The sequence below is a fragment of the Meriones unguiculatus genome, chromosome 10 (genome assembly GCF_030254825.1).
Source record: "Meriones unguiculatus strain TT.TT164.6M chromosome 10, Bangor_MerUng_6.1, whole genome shotgun sequence".
Lineage (NCBI taxonomy): Eukaryota > Metazoa > Chordata > Mammalia > Rodentia > Muridae > Meriones > Meriones unguiculatus.
In genome coordinates this window covers 36410193-36429597 of record NC_083358.1, presented here as the reverse complement: position 1 = coordinate 36429597, position 19405 = coordinate 36410193, and the positions used below count along the sequence as shown (strand labels likewise).

Genomic DNA, 19405 nt, shown 5'->3' with positions numbered 1-19405 from the left:
ACATATCCATATAATTGAATACTGTTTGACAATAAACAAGGTTGAAATACTGAAGCATGCTGTGACAGGGTGAGCCATAGAGGCATACTAGTGTAAAAAGCCAGACACAGAAGACCACACACAACTAATGATTTTAATGACCTGAGAGGTCCAGGATAGGTGTGTGTGTGTGTGTGTGTGTGTGTGTTGTGTGTGTGTGAGTGACTTCAGCATCATCCCCTTAGAGCAGGAAGCATGTTAGTGCTGGTGGACATGACAGTAAAGGGCAAGGGCTTCATTTGGAGTAGCAGAATTATTCTAAGTTAATTGTAGTAGTGGTGGCACAACTTTAAATATACTCAAAAATGGTGAATTGTTGCTTTGAATAGTTGAACTTCATGATGTGAATGATATTTCGATAATAACCAAAAAAGGAATAAGATCTCAAAAACTTCAGGCCCACTTATAAGTTCTTTGTACAACTTAATATAAAGTCAGAAAGACAAAGTCCTGCACTTCTTTTTTTTAAATGACCTTCAGTAAAGTCCAGGTTAGGCTTGGCTCAATGAACTGGCTTTCCATGGATGGAGAGTATAGGTTGTCCAGTTCTAGGATGCAGGAATGGACGTGCTTCCCTCCCAGGCAGGCTGCTCTGCACTGAGGAAGCAGAAGGGAAAGTGAGATGCCTGTGTTGGTGATTCCACTTAGAAGCAGGACTGGGGTGCTTTGTGAATGGGGTTCACCCTTCTTGCTCAGTGCTGTTTACTCTTGTGTGCTCTGTGCCCTCGGATCACCATATTAAAATACGTATTAGTCAAGACACAGAAACTTAGTGTTCCCAGGCTCATCCATGTCATGTTGTGTAGAGAGGCGATAATAGTTTCTAGACCACAGGATTTGCTTGCAAGGTTTTTTTCTATGGGCTTGCATTTAACTTATAAATATAAAAGTGAAAATATTTGAAGGATACAGTTTTCAAAGACATCTAAAGGAGATCTATCTACCTAGCACCCTACTTACCTACCTAACACATACACACACACACACACATTCTTATCATCCTAGGAGATCATTTCATTATCAAAATAGGTGAAGCCATATTCCACCAGTATCCCTGGCTTTTTCAACATAGGATCCTTCAAAGGAGTGTGTTCTTTTAATCTCTGGTATTTCCACAGGCCTAGAGTGGGGTGAGCTAGCTGTTTCTGTCCCCACTGATACTGAACCTCAGCTTTGCCTTGAATATGCTTCACAGCCAACATCCCATACTCTTCATTATTGAAGAACCTGTTCTAGGAAGGACTGCAGCTGCCTCCTGAATGTAGAAAAGGGAAGACACACACACACACACACACACACACACACGCACAAGTACACACACACAAAATTGCTGCTCTAGTTTGTGTGCTTTGCACCAGGTTCTCCAGTCTAGCTACCATTCCCCGTTCTTGCTACGTTGATGACAGGAGACAAAAAAAAAATCACTGTCTTTGACCTCCTTGCTAACTGGTTATTCATTGAGTAATTGTTTATTCTATTTCTTCTACATTTAAGAGTCAGTTTAAGAAACTGCAGTGTATGTAGACTACACATATGAACATACATGTATGTATGTACATACACCTCATGTATATAACACACCTCAGGGCACTTGTTGTTTACTTAGAGAGAGGAGGACCATATAATGAAGACAGCCAGCATCCTGTGTGACCTAGTGAGGCATGGCTGGCCACACAGAATCAAGTGAGCAGGCCACTACTGTAATTCTCCCTTGGGGAGCATGAGCTGTGAGGATGGCAGACAAGCTCATAGAGCAGAGGCAACTGTTAGCAGCAAGGGTGCATGTTGAGTTTGGAGCTTGCTCACAGTCTCACTTGTGGTTCTGTCTTGACAGTGCTCAACAGGCACCTTGGATTATATTTTACAACGCTGCCAGTTGGCGCTGCAGAATGTCCTCAATGACTCAGACAACGGCGATGTCTCCTTGAAGTCCTTTGAACCTGCAGTTTTGAAACAAGGAGAAGAAATCCACAACGAGGTGAGGATGGTCAAGATGTTGGTGGTTCTGATACTCACCCCTGCTTGCAGTTTCATGCAGATCCAACACAGAAGATTCAAGTCAGGGAGGGCAGGTTATACCAGCAGTCACAGTAGCCAGAGTCCTGTTGTTTGTGCTAACAAACTATGGCAGCCCACACAGTTCCTAAACAGAAGAGTTGATCCTCTTAGTCTGGTGGGCTAGGAAGCCCAAGAGAAAGGCACTGGTAGAACGGGTGTCCAGTGAGGACATATTTCTGGATTCATAGATGGCGCTTTCTTATTGTATCTCTGCATGGTAGAAGGGATGAACAAGTCCCTCCTTTGCATGTGCATTGACTCCGTTCATAAGAGCTCTGTCTTTGGGATCCATTACCTCTCAAAGCGATCTGTCACCTGATTGTTAGGAGTTCACCATCGGAATCTGGGTGTGAAGGGCACAAACATTCAGACCATTGCTTTCTTTGAGATGGTTTCTGCAGGAAATACATAATTGGCAGGTAGCAGGGCACCAGAAGGGGTATATTATATGAGTAGAACCTTGAAGCAGGGGAACTGCCTTTTCTAGTGGATGGGAAGTCTTCCAAGTCTGTGAGTAGCTCTGCCCTAACTTCTGCATGCACACACTGCCTTTACGTTCACGGTTCTTCCCAACACCAACATCCTTGCAGAGTGACCACAGCTCTGCAAAGAGTCAGTGGCTTCCTTGAAGACACGACTTGAGAAGTATGGTCACCCACCTAGCAGTAAGTGACAATGCTTTGCCTTAAATTTATGAGGCTAGCTGCTTTTCTGCAATCTGTGAGAGTACTGGGCCTACATTCTAAGGTCAGTGCACATCCTAAGCTTATTATCTTGCTAATGCTCTCAATGTCTCCTGCATATATTATTAACTGTTTAGCTGTTTTCAACTTTCATTTTGTGTAAGTAAATGAGTTTTTTAAAAAAGAAACTTTGTACTACTGCTTAAGTGATATTCTCTATAGTGAGCCAGATATAAATGTAAAGTAAATGCCTTAGGGTTCTATTGCTGTGAAGAGACACCATGAGCACAGCAACTCTTATAAAAGAAAACATTTAATTTGGGGCTGGCTTACAGGGTGAGAGGTTTAATCTTTTGCCATCATGGCATCAAGCATGGCATCATGCGGGCAGACAATAGTGTTGGAGGAGTCAAGAGTTCAACATCTTGATCCACAGGCAACAGAAGGGGACTGTGTGTCAGACTGGGTATAGCTTGAGAATATATGATCTCAAAACCCACCTCCATCCACAGTGACATACTTCTTCCAACAATGTCACACCTGCTCTAGCAAGGCCACACCTCCTAGTAGAGCCACTCCCTATGGCCAAGCATTCAAACAATTGAGTCTGTGGAGGACATGCCTATTGAAACCACCACAGTAGATAACCATATTGAATGAAGACAGAGCAGTACTCACATTCATTTGTCAGCACCTTTACAGAGAGAAGATGCTCAGCCTGGACCCCTCCCTTCATGCTAAGGAGGTTTGTGGTAATAATCATGCAGTTTCATAAGTTAAAAAGAAATGCTGACTTTTCTTCCTCAAATGAATGGATTTTGTTGTGGGTGAATTATACTTTAAATAAAGACCTGAGGGAAAAGGCAAGGCTAACAGGTGGTAGAGGGTGGTTAAAATGTGTCAGCAATCTCAGACTTCCTCCGTGACATGAGAAGTGGTGGAGAACCTGGAATATGACAGTGCTGCTGCTCATGCTATCAAGTGATGATCATGAGCTTGCACTGGGCCCTTTTCTGGTTGCCTCAGGGTTTGCTGGTAAAACAGGCATTCTAATGCAGAGAGATGGGAAACAAGAAACATAAACACTGGTAAATTCAATGGGACGCCGATGGTGCTAAGTGCTACAGAAAACAAACAAGGAGATGACAAGAGCCAGAGATTGTGTGTCCTCCTGGAAAGAATCGGAAGAGGTGAGCCATGTGGCTTTTAGGGAGACATTTCAAGTGGAAGGAGCAAACGCTGTGTAGGCCACGGGGCAGAGGATGCTTAGAGTTCATAGAACACTGAGGGAGGGTATGAGGCTCCAGTTGTAGGTCACAGAGACAGTGTTGGGAGACTGGGGAGTAGCACAAATATAGAAGGTGAGATCGTGGGGACAGAGTTGAGATACAGGGAAGTAGTAGCTATATAGATCTGAAAGGCCCTCAGAAATGCAGCCTTCCTTTTTACTATGAGGGAAGTTGAGTCCTTGGGTGAATCTGAGCAGATGAGAAACAGTGTTTTCACCCACAGACATAAGATATATTGCAATAGCTTTTAAAAGGCTTTCAGTATCTTGTGAGCTGTTCTTCACTGTGGAAAACAGTATCAGAACCCGCAGAACCAAAGGCAAAGAGACTCAGCCTTTTGGAGAATAATGGTTACCTCATGCTAAAGCCAAAGCAAGGGCCAATTTTCCTTCCTTCACTGTGCCTAGTAGTTAGCATCCCCAGTGGATGTTGTTTCTAGCTAGAACTGCTTGGAAGCTGTGCATTTTATGGACCTGATGACCTCGCTGGGAACAGAATTTTAGTGCAGAATTTCTAATCCAGGTATTTAGTTACTTTTCTGAAAGAATTCATGACTTTAAGAATCAGGTCAGCAAAGTGAGTGCCGACTTTATCATGCACATATGCTGTTTTATTTCACTGTCTTCGCTGGTCATATGGCTGTGGTATTTTGTTTTCTGCGTGGACAGGTAAACTATAACATCACAGCAGAATACTGTCCTCAGAATCCATCTGCTGTAGAAACCAGCTGACTCCTTGACACTGTCTGTGTCCAGAAGGTGGGCAACCATTGAGGGGTTAGTCTGGGGTGATCAGATAAAGGTCTTACATCCAAATAGCCTGTGTGCCTATCATGGTCACCACCTCCTCATCTCCCATTCTCTGAAGTCATCTTAACTTCAAGGTTAAGTGGGTGTGCCAGCTCATCATATACTGTGGTCATGCAAGCTGGCCTGGGCTGGGGTAGTGAGTTACTCACCCCACACTGTATGCTTAGTAGTTATCTACTTTCTTGTTTGTTTTCCTCTTCATTCAAGGCCATGTGCCTTTGCTGGGCTAATTATAATGAAGCACTTTGAATACTTTGAAACCATCTGCACTTAGAAATTGCTTGCTTTCTAGTGCACACATAAGAAGGTATCGGACTTTTTGATAACCCCACTTTAAGATACAGAGAAAAGAAAAGAAACAATTCTGCTTAATATTTAAGCAGAATTCTCCCTCTATGTTATTAAATTGCCCTTTTCTTTCTTCAACCCAGTGTGTTGTGAACTTAAAATCTTCTAGCAAGTTTCTCCTGGAAAGGACACAGTGGGTGTGGCTGTGGGGGTCTTGGTTTCTTCTGCTTCTGCCTCTTCTCCATGGCTGCTTCTCATGGCTTCCTTTGTCTGTGGCACTGCAGCCCAGCACTCCCCTGCTAGTGCCCATAGTGCTGAAGAAACAGTGCAGATAAGTACAGTGAGACACGTGCCCCTCAGGACATGCGCACAGCCTCCTGAGCAAACCATGTGGCTGACCAGGGGACAGATCAAGAGCCTAAACAAACATGGCAGAGAAAAAGCAGGCACTGCTTGCCTCCTTATGGGAGTGGCGGCATGTGGCGGTAGTGGTTCTCAAATTTGAATGTTTCTTCTTTTTATCGCTCTTATTTTTTCAGACAGCCTCTCACTATGTTGCTCGGGCTCACAACCTTCTGCTTCAGCCACCTAAGTGCTGGGGTTACCGGGATGCCCCACTATCACTGGCTGATCTTTAGTCTTTGTCCCACAACACGTGAGTGCTCACTGACTGAGGTTCAGGCAGCCAGATAGACGTTGCTTCTTTCCCCTTCACATAGTCTCTTGTTATTTCTGAGAGAAAACTCAGCTTCGTCCATCTCTTTGGGCTGTTCTGTGGCTAAGGCATGTGCAAGTATGAAGGTTACAGACATGGTCTTCTGTGTTGTAGCTGTGGACCTGAAGCCACTGTACAGTTAGTTGCTTTCAGGTTCTCTAAAGATGTAGAAGGCCTTTCATGGTGAGTGGGACCCCAGGATCTACCTGCCTCCTCCCAGGGGCTTTCATTTGACTCTATATGGGGATTGCTCGGATGGTTGGAGAATGGTTTTCATTGTGTGCACATCAGGGATCAGGCAGTGTGGCTCCTGTGTGAGCAGGGAACTGCAAAGACCCTCGGGGGCTATTCCATTTTGTCTGTTCTTATTCCATCTGCTGTTCTTATCTTTGGGAACCCAGGTCGCCTGTGGAACCTTTCTGTCTCCTGTCTGCATTTTGCTTTCCTTCTGGCTTGTCTTGTCTTTCTGCCCTTCTGCTCTGAGCTTCCTCTGCGGATTTTGTTCTCTAGAGAAAGATGGAGGGCCTACTTCTGACATGCTTGGAACTTTCTAGGTCACTAAATATGCCACACTTGGATTTGTTTTAGGTCTTCAGTAATAAGACCTGACTCCTTGACTTTTGTAGCACAGCCCAGTTTGCATTGACTTTAGAACTTTAATTATTTTATTAATTTGTGTTTTTAAAACTGTTTTTTGTTGGTTGGAGTATTATTTTTTATCTTTTTTTGTGTTTTATGTTTATTTTTATTATTTTAGAGACTTAGGAATTTTTCAAACAAAATTTTATTTTGTTGTGTCTCTCCCCAAACTCCCCAACCACATTTCCATCATACTTCCTTTGTTACTTCGCTCCATCTCCAGTTTGACTCAGGGTGTAGCTGTGTAGTCCAGATTGGCCTTTTTAGCCACCTCCCTCAGCCTAAGGAGTGTGAGTCAGTCATTATGCCTGATTTAGAACCATTCTTATTTCACCACTTCCTCCTCCTCTGCCACAGCCTCCTCTTCCTTTTTCTTATTGTTTTTAGTTAGCATATAAAATAAAGGCTTTCATTGTGATATTTTCATATGTGCATTTCAGAGCACATTGTTGTTATGTAACCATTAATTGGCCTATACTGTCCTCCCCCACTGTCTTGTTCTGTTCTCCTTTGTCTCTCCAAATAGTCCTTACTTTCACATTATACATATCCTATTGCCCTCTCGTTTTTTGCTTTCCATTTAGAGCTCTTCCTCTGTGTCAGTCTCTTCTATTTCTAGTCATGTCTGTCTGTCTGTCTGTCTGCATATATAAATATACACACACACATTTTATCTAAATTCTGCCATACATTTGTCTGGCTTATTTTGCTTAACATAGTGATTTTTAGTTCCATTATTTTCCTGAAAATGACATGGTTGCAGTCTTGTTTATGGCTAAGTAAACTCCCACTTTATCCATTCGTCTGTGGATGGACATCTAGACTGGTTCCAGATCTTTGTTGATGTGGATAGTATGCCATTAAACATAGATGTGAAGGTATCTTCATAGTCTGCTGACTTAGAGTTCTTTACATAGATACTGGTATAGGAGTGGCGTAGGAATGTTACGCATGAATCCTCTAGTAGTTGCAATTTTGTTTTTTGAGGGGCCTCCATAGTGATTCTATAATGGGTGCATCCATATATACTCCCACCAACAAAAGGGTTCTGGTTTTCCCACACCAGCATGTGTTGTCATTTATTTTCTTTATTAATTACACTTTATTCACTTTGTATTCCCCCTGTGGTTCTCTCCCTCTTCCCATCCCAATCCCTCCCTTCCTCCACCCTCTGCATGCATGACCCTCCCCAAGTCCACTGATAGGGGAGGTCTTCTTTTCCTTCCTTCTGATCCTAGTCAATTAGGTCTCTTCAGGAGTGGCTGCGTTGTCTTCTTCTGTGGCTGGTAATGCTGCTTCCCTCTCAGGGGGAGGTAATTAAAGAGCAGGCCAATCAGTTCATGTCAGAGACAGTCTCTGTTCCTATTACAATGGAACCCACTTGGATGCTGAACTGCCATGGGCTACATCTCTGCAGGGGTCTTAGGTTATCTCCATGCATAGTTGTTGGTTGGAATATCAGTCTCAGGAAAGACCCCTGTGCTCAGATTTTTTGGTTCTGTTGCTTTCCTTGTGGAGTTCCTGTCCTCTCCAGATCTTAACTGTTTCCCACTTCTTTTCTAAGATTCCCTGCACTCTGCCCAAAGGTTGCCCGTAAGTCTCAGCATCTACATTGATAGTCTGCAGGGCAGAGCTTTTCAGAGGTTCTCTGTGTCAGGCTCCTGACTTGTTCCCTCTTTTCTCCTTCTTCTGATGTCCAGCCTCTTTGCCTTTCTAGATAGGAATTGAGCATTTTAGCAAGAGTCCTCCCTCTTGATTAGTTTCTTTAGGTGTACAGATTTTAGTAGGTTTATACTATATTATATGTCTATATGAGTGAGTATATACCATGTGTATCTTTCTGCTTCTGGAATAGCTCACTCAGGATGATCTTTTCTAGATCCCACCATTTACCTGCAAATTTCATGATTTCCTTTTTTTTTTTTTTTTTTTTATTGCTGAGTAATATTCCATTGTGTAGATATACCACAATTTCTGTGTCCATTTCTCCACTGAGGGGCATCTGGGCTGTTTCCAGCTTCTGGCTATTGCAAATAAGGCTGCTACAAACATGGTTGAGCAAATGTCCTTATTGTGTACTTGAGAATCTTTTGGATATATGCCTAGGAGTGGTATAGCTGGATCTTGAGGAAGTGCTATTTCTAGTTGTCTGAGAAAGCGCCAGATTGCTTTCCAGAGTGGTTGTACAAGTTTACATCAGCAGTGGAGGAGGGTTCCCCTTTCTCCACAACCTCTCCAGCATGTGTTGTCTCTTGAGTTTTTGATCTTAGCCATTCTGATGGGTGTAAGGTGAAATCTTAGGGTTGTTTTGATTTGCGTTTCCCTGGTGGCTAATGAGGTTGAGCATTTCTTTAAGTGTTTCTCTGCCATTCGATATTCCTCTATTGAGAATTCTCTGTTTAGCTCTGTACCCCATTTTTAATTGGATTACTTGATTTGTTGCTGTTTAACTTCTTGAGGTCTTTATATATACTGGCCCTCTGTCAGATATAGGGTTGTTGAAGATCCTTTCCCAATCTGTAGGCTGTCGTTTTGTTCTGAGGACATTGTCCTTTGCTTTACAGAAGCTTTTCAGTTTCATGAGGTCCTATTTATTGGTTGTTGCTCTTAGAGCCTGTGCTGTTGGTGTTCTGTTCAGGAAGTTGTCTCCTGTGCCAATGAATTCAAGGGTATTCCCCACTTTTTCTTCTAAGCAGTTTAGTGTGTCTGGTTTTATGTTGAGGTCTTTGATATATGTGGACTTTAGTTTTGTGCAGGGTGATAAGTATGGATCTATTTGCACTTTTCTACATGTAGACTTCCAGTTAGACCAGCACCATTTGTTGAAGATGCTGTCTTTTTTTCATTGAATGTATTTGGCATCTTTGTCAAAAATCAGGTGTCCATAAGTATGTAGATTTATGTCAGGCTCTTCTATTCGATTTCATTTATCCGCAGTCTGTTTCTGTGCCAGTATCATGTAGTTTTTAGTATTGTTGCTCTATAGTACACCTTGAGATCAGGGATGGAGATACCTCCTGAAGATCTTTTACTGTAGAGAATTGATTTAGCAATTCTGGGTTTCTTGTTGTTCCATATGAAGGTAAGAATTTTTCTTTCAAGGTCTAACTGGGCTGCAATGGGATTTCCAGGTGGCTTTAATTTGCACTTTGCTAATGGTGAAGGATGTTGAATACTTATTGATCACTTGTATTTCTTCCTCTGAGAACTCTTGTCTATTCAATTCATTTCATTTATTGACTGGGTGATATTTAGTTTTGGAATTCTTTTGGAATCCAGGTAGTAATCCCCTGTTGGGTGTATAATTGGCAAAATTATTTTCCTGTTCTGTGGGTTGTCTGTTTGATTTAATGATTTTTTTTTCATCTCTGTGTCAAAGTTTTTAATTTCATTTAATCTCATTGATGTTCTTGGGGTTATTTTCTGTGCTTTTGTGGCTTTTTCCAGAACGTCCTTGCCTGTGTCTCTATCCTGAAATGTTTTGCCTTTCTTAGCAATTTCAGAGTTTCAAGTCTTATGTTAAGGTCTTTGATCCATTTTGAATTTATTTTTGCTTATGGTGAAAGAGGTAAGTCTTGTTTCATTCTTTTACATGTGGATACCCAGTTTTCCCAGCACCAGCATTGAAGAAGATAGCATTTTTCCAATGTGACATCTTTGTAAGAGTTTAGGTGGCCCCAATTATGTGGTTTTTATCTTTGGATACTCCTTTTAATTACATTGCTCAGTGGGTCTGGTTTTGTGTCATTGCTATGTTATTTTTGTCACTATGGCTTTATAGTATACTTTGAGATTTTATGTTGTGATACCTGTAGAATTGCTTATTCTGTTCATGATTGTTCTTCCTATTTGGGGTGTTTTATGCTTCTATATGAATTTCAGTTTTTTTTTCTAGTTCTGTGAACAATGCCCTTTGACTTTTGATGGGAATTGCATTGAATTTGTAGATAACTTTTTGCAATATAACTATTTTCACAGTAACCTGTCAATTCATGAGCATGGATGGTCATTCCATTATCTGGTGTGTCAGTTTTTCTCATCACTGGCTTATTCACTGTAGACATTTTTTTACCTCTCTGATGAGGAAGAAGGTTAAGTTATCATGAATGAGGCTTTCCCTCTTATTTTTTTTCTTGGCAACTTATAGCATATGGAAAGACTGCCGATTTCTGTGTGTTGGTTTTATGTCATTCTACAAGGCAGAAAGCAGCTTTCAGGGGGAAGAGTTTTCTAAGGTGTCTTTATGGTCTCAAATTTAGAATTATTTTGTATGCAAACTGAGATCATTTGAGTTTTTTTCTATTTCCTTTTTTTATTTTTCTTGCCTTATTTCTATAGTTAAGATTTGGAACACTATACTGAGTAAGCATGGAAAGTGTGGGAAGCCTGTGTCATTCCTGAGTTTAGAGTATTTAGTGTAATGCTGGCTATAGGTTTGTCATATATAGCCTTTATTTTGCTAAGGTATGTTCCTTCTGTTTGTAGTGTGTTCAGGAATTCCGTTATGAAGGAAAGTGGATTTTGTCAAAGGCCTCTTCTGCATCTACTGATGGCCTTGTGATTTCTGCCCTTACATAACTGATGTGCTTTATTACATCTTTATTTGTATATGTTGAACCATTCTTGCATGCCTGTAATGGAACCAGTTTGATCCTAGTTCCTGGTATATGAGCCTGAGGATTTTGTTGAGAAATTCTGTGTCTGTGTTCAGCAGTTAATTTGGTATGCAGCTTTTGTTGCTGTTCTCTGGTTTGGGTATGTTGGGAACGCTAGCTTTGTTCACTGTGTTGGGCACTCCTTATTTCCTTTCTGTCTAACGAAGTCTGAGGAGCACTGCTGTTAGCCCTTCCCCGAAAGAATTTGGCAGCAAATTCATCTGGTTCTAGACTTTTCTTTGTTGGGACACTTTTTTATAACTTTATCAATCACTTTGCTTTTTTATAGATTTAAATTGTTTTATATCTTCTTAATTTTAGTAGGTCATATATGCTGGAAATTTATCCATTACAAGGAGACAGTTCATAATCTTTTTTCTTTCCTGAACATCCAGAACCCTGATTATTTAATTAAAAAAAAGTTACATTTATTTTTTAATGGGGGTTGGAAAGACTTACCCCATGGCCTGCAGAGGGGTCATTTGTCTCCTTCCACCATGTGGGCTCTGGGGCTTACATGCAGGTTGATGGACTTGGTGACAAGCGCCCTTACCTGCAGAGCCAAGAGAGTGAGCTGTCTGAGGAGAAAAAGAAGGTTTAATTTGCCAGCATGGCCAGGGCTCTGCATTTGCTTTCTTACGCTATGGCAGAATCTCCCACAGGCCTTCTTCCTGCTTCCAAGCTCTCCCATCACAGAACTGCAGTGTCGTGCCCTAGTAGGTTGACAGGCTTACTGCATGTGGTAGCCTTTTTATTCCCTGTGTACCTTGGTGGAGGCTTTCAACTTTTGTTCTCTTCAGTGGAAATTACTAGCCCAGTGGTTGGAGAGCTTTCGGAAACCACTTCACCTCTCCCTGACGTCAGGCTCAAGGCTCTGCTCTCAGGCCATTCTGACTTTCATGTGAAACCCATTAAAAGGTGCTCTGTTTGTCTTATAGTAAATGTGTTGTTAAACCTTGATCTTCGCTAAAGTTGAACTGTGGCCATATTCATTCTTCTTTCAAAGAACTTAGATTTACCTTCTGTTAACTGCTGTCTGTTAGTGCCCCAGGTAAGGTATAGCAACTGTCTTAAAGTTGCCCACATTCCTGTCTTGTTTTGTTTAAACAGCTTTGGCTGAAATCAGTTCTGCATATCAAACAAACATTTATTTAGTGCAAACCAAAGCCTTTTCATTAGAGTAGGTCTTCTCCAGTTTCTTACTTGAGCCATTTCTACCATTGTTAATCTTCAGTGGTTGCTTTTTGTTTGCCTCATGAAAGTTCAAAATGGAGAAACAAACCCAAATCCTCTGTGGTCGCAGGTGACAATGACAATAGCTTGGCTCTGTGTGTGCAACATGATGACTCTGCAAAGCGCTCAGCACAGCCTGGTGCTGGGGTCACTGTATACTCCTTTGGGTAAAAGGAGTTTGGGGTGATAGTTATGTAGTTATGCTTTGGTGTTATAGTTTGATATTCAAGTGGAAGACAAGCCATAAAACACTTGTCCTTACAGTATTGGTCAGCTCCTGGTCTGTACGTGCCGAGACTGTTTCCATTACAAGGAGCAGACAGCCAAACCTGAACTGGCTTACGTAGAAAGGAGCTTTGGAGATAGATCATGTACTCAGTAACTATCTCCAGGACCTGATTTTCATCTTCTCATCTCATAGTCACCTCCTGCCACATTGGCCCCAATTTGACAGCAAAATGTCTACAGGCTTCTTGTGTTTGGGTCTTGAGGCCTGTTTCTGAAACCCAGAAGTGGGGAGGGATGTTTGGCTTTACCCTGGGTTCCTGCCACTGTTAAGTGTCTTAGCTGGAGCTCTGCCTGTACTGCAGGACTGAGCCTGAAGAAGAGACGATGGGAGCTCTGTGTCCTTCCTGTGGGTAGGAGGGAATGCCTCCAAGTGGGCAACACAAACAGCTTGGGAGCATCACAGAAAAGAACATAAATCGGTACCTTCTGTCTATGCTGCTGTTTGTGTAGTGCAGTTGGCCCTCTCTGAGTCAACAAGTGAGAACCTTGAGGGCTGTGTAGGAGGTTGAATGCTCCTATAACTAATTATGTATTGTTTGCTTATGTGGCTAAGACACTCAGCGGCTTCTCCTGGCCCTTGGGTAAAGTTCTTTATTTTCAGCCTAAGAACCTGACCCATGATACGCTTAGTATCTGTCTATGTCATTGCCTCCTTGGCTTTTACTAAAGATGTTTAACTGCTTCGTTATGACTTTCCATTGTGTACAGTGGAGGCTGTTTATACTTTAGGATCTGAATATTTGTTCTATCTGCCTAAATCATGTAACCTGACCTGGGCTGTCATCCTAGCAGGACCTCTACTCTAAAACATCCGTTTTCTTTGCTTTCAGAATGCTCTGGAGATACCAGGGTCATGTTGGGAACTGGTTAGGCCAAGCTTTTCTCACCTTTCTCATCCGCTGTCTATTTAGTTGCCAAAGGAGAATTAAGTGGGGAAGTCATTGTCCTTGTCGGTCTATCCCAAGGACATTATAACCACCACCTTCTTGTTCTGGTCCACAGGTTGAGTTTGAGTGGCTGAGGCAGTTCTGGTTTCAAGGAAATCGATACAAAATTTGCACTGATTGGTGGTGTGAACCCATGACTCACCTGGAGGGGCTGTGGAAGAAGATGGAGAATGTGGTAAGTGCATGAGGCCTGACCGCATTTCCTGGGATACTGCATTGGGCAAGTCTTCAGCTGTCTGATTTTGTATATGTATATGTTATCATTCTAAATGATTATGTTATTTCCTGTAAGGTAACGGGAGCAGCCTGCGATTTTTTTTCAGTAAAGCCTCAGTTCTTTTCAGGGAACTTTTCTGATATTCTTCACAGAAGGCACTCTGATACACATGAGCTGGGGCACAGCATGAGAACAGGGTGACAACAGTAGCCAACCCTCATTTGTGTTTTCATGTTCCAGCCACTATTTAATGGGTTTTCCTTATCAAGATTTTAAATTCTTGCAACAATTGATGTAGACAGTGCTGTGAGCCCTGACTTACAGATGTGAAAGCAGAGGTATAGAGAAATTAGATGCTTGTCCAAAGTCACTAAATAGGTGATTGAGATGGAAGCACAGGCTGCCAGGCTACAGGGAGGATGCTTTTAGTCACCATAACCTAGCAGTTTAGCAAAGAGAGAAATGTGGAAGACAACATGATTACTGTAGCTAAAATAACACTATGCAGTGCGGCCTAAAAATAAAATCATGGGCTGGCAAGATGAGCCAGAGTGTAAAGACAGTTGCCACCAAACCTGATGACCTGGGTTTTATGCCTGAGACCCACATTGTGGAAGGAGAAGATTCTCAAATATTCCTCTAACCTCCACACATGCATCGTGGTTCAGATCATTATCACGGTCAGGTCATTGCTGCTGGAACTGTTCTGAAGGTGCTGGTCTGTTTGGAGGACCTTATGGAGAGGAGAGTAAGGGGTGGGATACTGGGGAGGAACATCATGTCTTGGAACTGTGAAAACAGAATCCTAAATCAGAGCACTTAGGGTATGTGTAACATGGACTAGATCAGCTAGTTGGCAGGTGGAAGAGCCTAATGAGCCTCTACAATAACAACCTTAAATGCTTGGATGCTATTTTATGATTACTAAAGATTTTACGAGTACTAAAGAACTTATGTAATGTTCATGGTTGTCTCACTTTTGCATATGAGGAGAGAGGAGCCCAAAGGCCTTATGTAACTTTCCCAAGGTCATGAGCTAATAGGTGAGAGAGTTGGGATTTGAACTCGAGAAGGCTTGCTCAAGGCTTCTTGTCCTTTGTTGGCCCACTGATCTGCCTCCAAACACTTGAATTCGGAATGTAGAGGAAAGGCGATAAAAGCCTGCTGACCTTTGGAGAGTGAAGTGTGCCAAGAGTGGGACTCTCTGCAAGGCTGGTACACAGCAGGGGTGCACAGTGATCGCAGTCCCCACCTCAGTGTTTTTCAGACAGCTCCATGGACCTATAGCTGACAGACAGGAAGCTAAAGAAGCATAATGTGTACAGCTTGAGGAGCTGAGGGATAAATATGCACCTGTAGAGCTATAATCATGGCTGACACTGAGACTGGTCTGTCACCTCCAAAAGTGTCCTCTTGGCCTGCCAACCTGGTGCGTTTTTTTGTTTGTTTGTTTTGATAAAGAAGTTAATTCAGAATCTTCCCTCATCCTTGTCTTTTAATAATGAAAATGCCAAGCTATAAGTCCGAAGGCCTCAGCTTAAGAGTGTGCATTAAAATGCACATCTCTAAGAACGGACATCTCTGAGACCTGTTCAGCCTTGTCTGTTCAGCGATTCCCCCAGTCAGTGCAGGACAGAGCAGTGTGCTGCTAATTTGGAGATGATGAATATTCTCTCTTTGTCTGCCTAGCTTTGTTCCTGAGCTGAGCCTGGGAGGTCGGAAACTGTTTTTATAGGGTGTACACAACTTTTGATTTTTGTCCATTTTGCATATGCACTTAGAATCTTGCTTGCTGAGGTCTAATTCCTAGACATCAGCCTTACTTTGAAATTGTAATTTTATCAAGCTGTAAATTAAGACTTAGAAACAAGTAAGAAAAGAACTGTTATTTTGTACAATAAACTTTTTTTTTTGGAAAAAAAGTTTTTATTTTAGGAATATTTGATTTAGGAGTATTCCACCCCCACTCAGTGAAATTTTTAGTACTGTGATCATGCCAGCAATTTCATTATTAATTCACTGACAAGACATCTGACTGTAGATATATATCAGGCTCTCTTTATATGTGTACACATATTTGGTACATTAGTGGCACATTAGTTAAAGGAAGTATTTATATTTAAAAAATACTAAAGGAGCAGCAATCCATAGAATTTTCCAGAGTGTGGTTCTTTGCTGTAAAAAAACATCAGTGGTTTAATGTCTTACCCTCACACCACAGTTGGATCATTAGCAGCAGAGTGAAGGTTTGGGCCGAGATAAAAGGAATGGTTCTTCTAAATTAAGCTGAAGCATTGCTTCAGGCCTTTAAAAAAAGATTTCTAATAAACTCATGATAAGTTACTTTTGTTATTGAAAGAGACAGCAAAGAATAATCTTTGGAAAAGTCCCTGACTCTGTGGCTCGTAGTACAGGGCCATGTGGTTTTGGGTATTGGGGTGAAATAGGCATTGGTTGGTGAGAGTCTGGCTCTGGCAGACTCTTCAGCTTTGTTTTACTTGTAAGCAGTAGGGGGCAATGTTGAGCTGCTAGTTGGAGGACCCAAGATGCTGCCTTTCAAGAAAATGCATATAAAGATCCCATTAACTGCCAAGAATTACCCCTGTTGCTTCAAGTTAGCTGTAATCTCCAAGATTCCGTAACACAGGAAGTCAGTTGTGGGTTCACAGATCCAACAGCAATTTCACTTCAAAAGTGCAGTGTTTGGTGCACGTTTAGATTCTGCGGAATTAAGCAAACCGAAAGGGCATTTCTGGATGCTCTGACTGTTCTTCCATGGAATGTATTACTCCAAATTATTATGATTTTAAACAAGTGATTCTTTGTTATCTTTTGCTTTTTTGAGTTACAGAGTCGTGTGTGTGTTGTGGAAAGATGTCTGTGATCTATGCATTTTGGTTTGCTCTGCAGCATACCTTCCATCTTTTTCAGTGAGAAAAATAAGGTCTGCAACCTTGGGCAATGCATGCATCACTTTCTCAATTTTGCTTATGAGTAATGCAGCCTTTGATGATGGCCCTTGTACCTTGGAAGAGGCGTGTGCTGTAATTTCTCTCTGTCTTTGTGTTCTCTTTCTCATGTTGTTGGGAGGGGTAGTCTCCGGAAGCCTATAGGCGAATGGAGAATGAATTTTAAAATAGCTGTCCTTCCATTAGTGGTAATTGCTGCACATGTCATAACCAGCCACATATTTCAGAAAGTTTAGTCAGCTGTGCATAAACTCCCCCGGCCTCCCGTTCCCCACTCCCTGTCCCAGCAAGTACGCTCCGGCACACTGTTCATTCTTACCCCTTCTGTCCCGGAGGACAGTTTCACTCTGCGCTTGCTCTTGTGATGTAAATGCTCTATACCTTAGATTTGAATGACATTCTGATAAAACATCACATCTCCCCTGCATATTACTTTGTGAATTTATTGAGCATTGAGCCTGGAGCAGCCTGACCCTTTGCACCACAGTCAAGCCTTTCTTGCCTTCTTTGCTCTCCACTCAAGAAGTATTCTAACATTGAGCACTAGTCACATATTTGTGTTTTTTTTTTTTTTTCCCCTAACCAACCCACTACCTCTCATCCAAGATTATCATATTATGAGGAGACTCTTCAGGACAGGAGAGTTACCATTTGAAAGAAACTGTGCTAGCTTTTCTTGCTGGCTAAAGAGGAGTCTGAAAAGCTCAAGTCTCCTGTGAGGCGAGGCAGTCTTGACATGGCCTGAGATTCAATGGATAGGCCATTTGTCTCCCAGGGGCTGGTGTCGCTCTTTGCAAAACTGACATTTATTTTACCTATAAAAATGTTTTAACACTATCAAATTCATGGTGAGACTGAAAAGAATGCTGGGTGTAAAATCCTCCAAATTGATGACATTTATTCATTTCCTTTTGACCTTAAAAAAAAATAAAACCTCCATTTTGTATCCAGCGGTATTATTCCAGCCAAGCTTCCCGGGAAATCACTTGGAGATGAGCTGGTGGTTTATGTACTGTGGGAGATTTCTTCATGCATTTTTGTTGTTGTTGTTTCTTTTCCTTTTTGGGGGAGAAAGTGGCTCCTGCTCATCCTCTGTGCTTTGAGCCATTTCCAATCCCAGCAGTCCTTGGTGCTACAGTAGCAGGCGCTGTGCAGGATGATTGGCCTCAATAACCTTTGTTGACTGTAGTGGGCATGAGCCAAGGCTGGATTATTTTAACGTATCCGTTTTGAATCAGTGTAAAATGCAACATATAATTATGTTAGGTAAGCTATAGGCTACATTTAATTTGCCCATTTATGTTAAAATTTGGCTCGGGAGAGCAGAGACATGTGGCAAATGAGTGGGTGTTTCATTTCATAGCATAACCAGGTTCTTGTTGTTAAAGTTTTAAAAGAGAAATGTTCTTCAGAATGTAAAGGTGTCCCTGACAAGTTATTTATAACAGTTTAATTCCAAGGTGAGCCATGCCTCTCTGCATGTCACTGTGGTCTACATAAATCACCAGGGAAGCTTGTTCCAGAAGCAGCCCGCTGCTGCAGGGATGGGTCCTCTGTTCGTGGCTCCCGCAGTTGCAGGGAAAGACTGAGCCAAAGAGCACTTTGTTTGTTTGTTTGTTTGTTTGTGAAAAGGTTAATGAAGCTGTCACCAAAGTTGTGGATAAAATTCTCTGTAAGTGAACATGGGAACAAGGCTGCTTCTTATGTGCTGAAATATATATCAAATACAATGGCATTTGCTAACAGCTCAAGTAAGCTCATTTTAAAATTTCTTCTAAATTAAAGATTTTAGGGGACATTAGGGATTTAATGATAAACTATAAATCAATATTTTGGTTCATATTAATGGTAAAATTGCCTAGCTATAGTATATATATTTATGTTTTATATATATATATTTACCTCTCCTCTTAAGTATTCCTGTGAATACTAAATTACATGTGCTAACAATCTTTTTTTAGGATTATTTTTATGTACACGAGTGTTTCACCTACATGTATGTCTGTGTGAAAGTGTTGGGTCCCTTGGAATGGACAGTTGTGAGCTGCCATGTGGGTGATGGGAATTGAACCCAGGTCCTCTGGAAGAGCAACTGCTGAGCCATCTCTTCAGCGCTGTGCTAACATAATCTTGTCTCCCATTTTTCAGTGTTTCATTTCACTTTTATATTTTTATTCTTAATTGTGTGTATTGTCTGTGTGTGGATATGTGCACATGAATGCAGGTATCTTTGGAGGCCAGAGCATTAGTTTCCCCCCTGGAGCTAGAGTTAGAGGTGCTTGTCAGCCAACCAACATGGGTGCTAGGAATTGAACTTGGATCCACTGCAAGAGCCTGACAAGCTCTTAACCACTAAGCCATCTTTCCTACCCTAGGGTCAGTATTTCTAATTTAGGAGCAGAGTATATTATAGTAATTTAAGATCTGGTATGAAATGTCTGGTGGTTTTCAATTAAGACTGAAATTCTCCTCTCCCTCTTTTGACTGGGACATTGCTGAGTGGCTCAAGATAAGCCCAGATTGGAAGCAGGTTAAACAGTTACAAGCACCCAATAATTCAAATTCTGGAACACCGT

At 41.7% G+C, this 19405-nt stretch overlaps 1 protein-coding gene across 2 annotated transcripts in view; it reads left to right on the top strand.

Moving 5' to 3' along the window:
- The window catches only part of Fto (FTO alpha-ketoglutarate dependent dioxygenase), a 359978-nt gene that overhangs the window by 157143 nt on the left and 183430 nt on the right, over positions 1-19405 (top strand). For both annotated transcript variants that reach the window (XM_021631121.2, XM_060392230.1), the window contains exons 6-7: positions 1874-2017; positions 13699-13818. In XM_021631121.2, coding sequence (XP_021486796.1) covers positions 1874-2017; positions 13699-13818 — 264 coding nt within the window. The remainder of the gene's footprint in view (positions 1-1873; positions 2018-13698; positions 13819-19405) is intronic.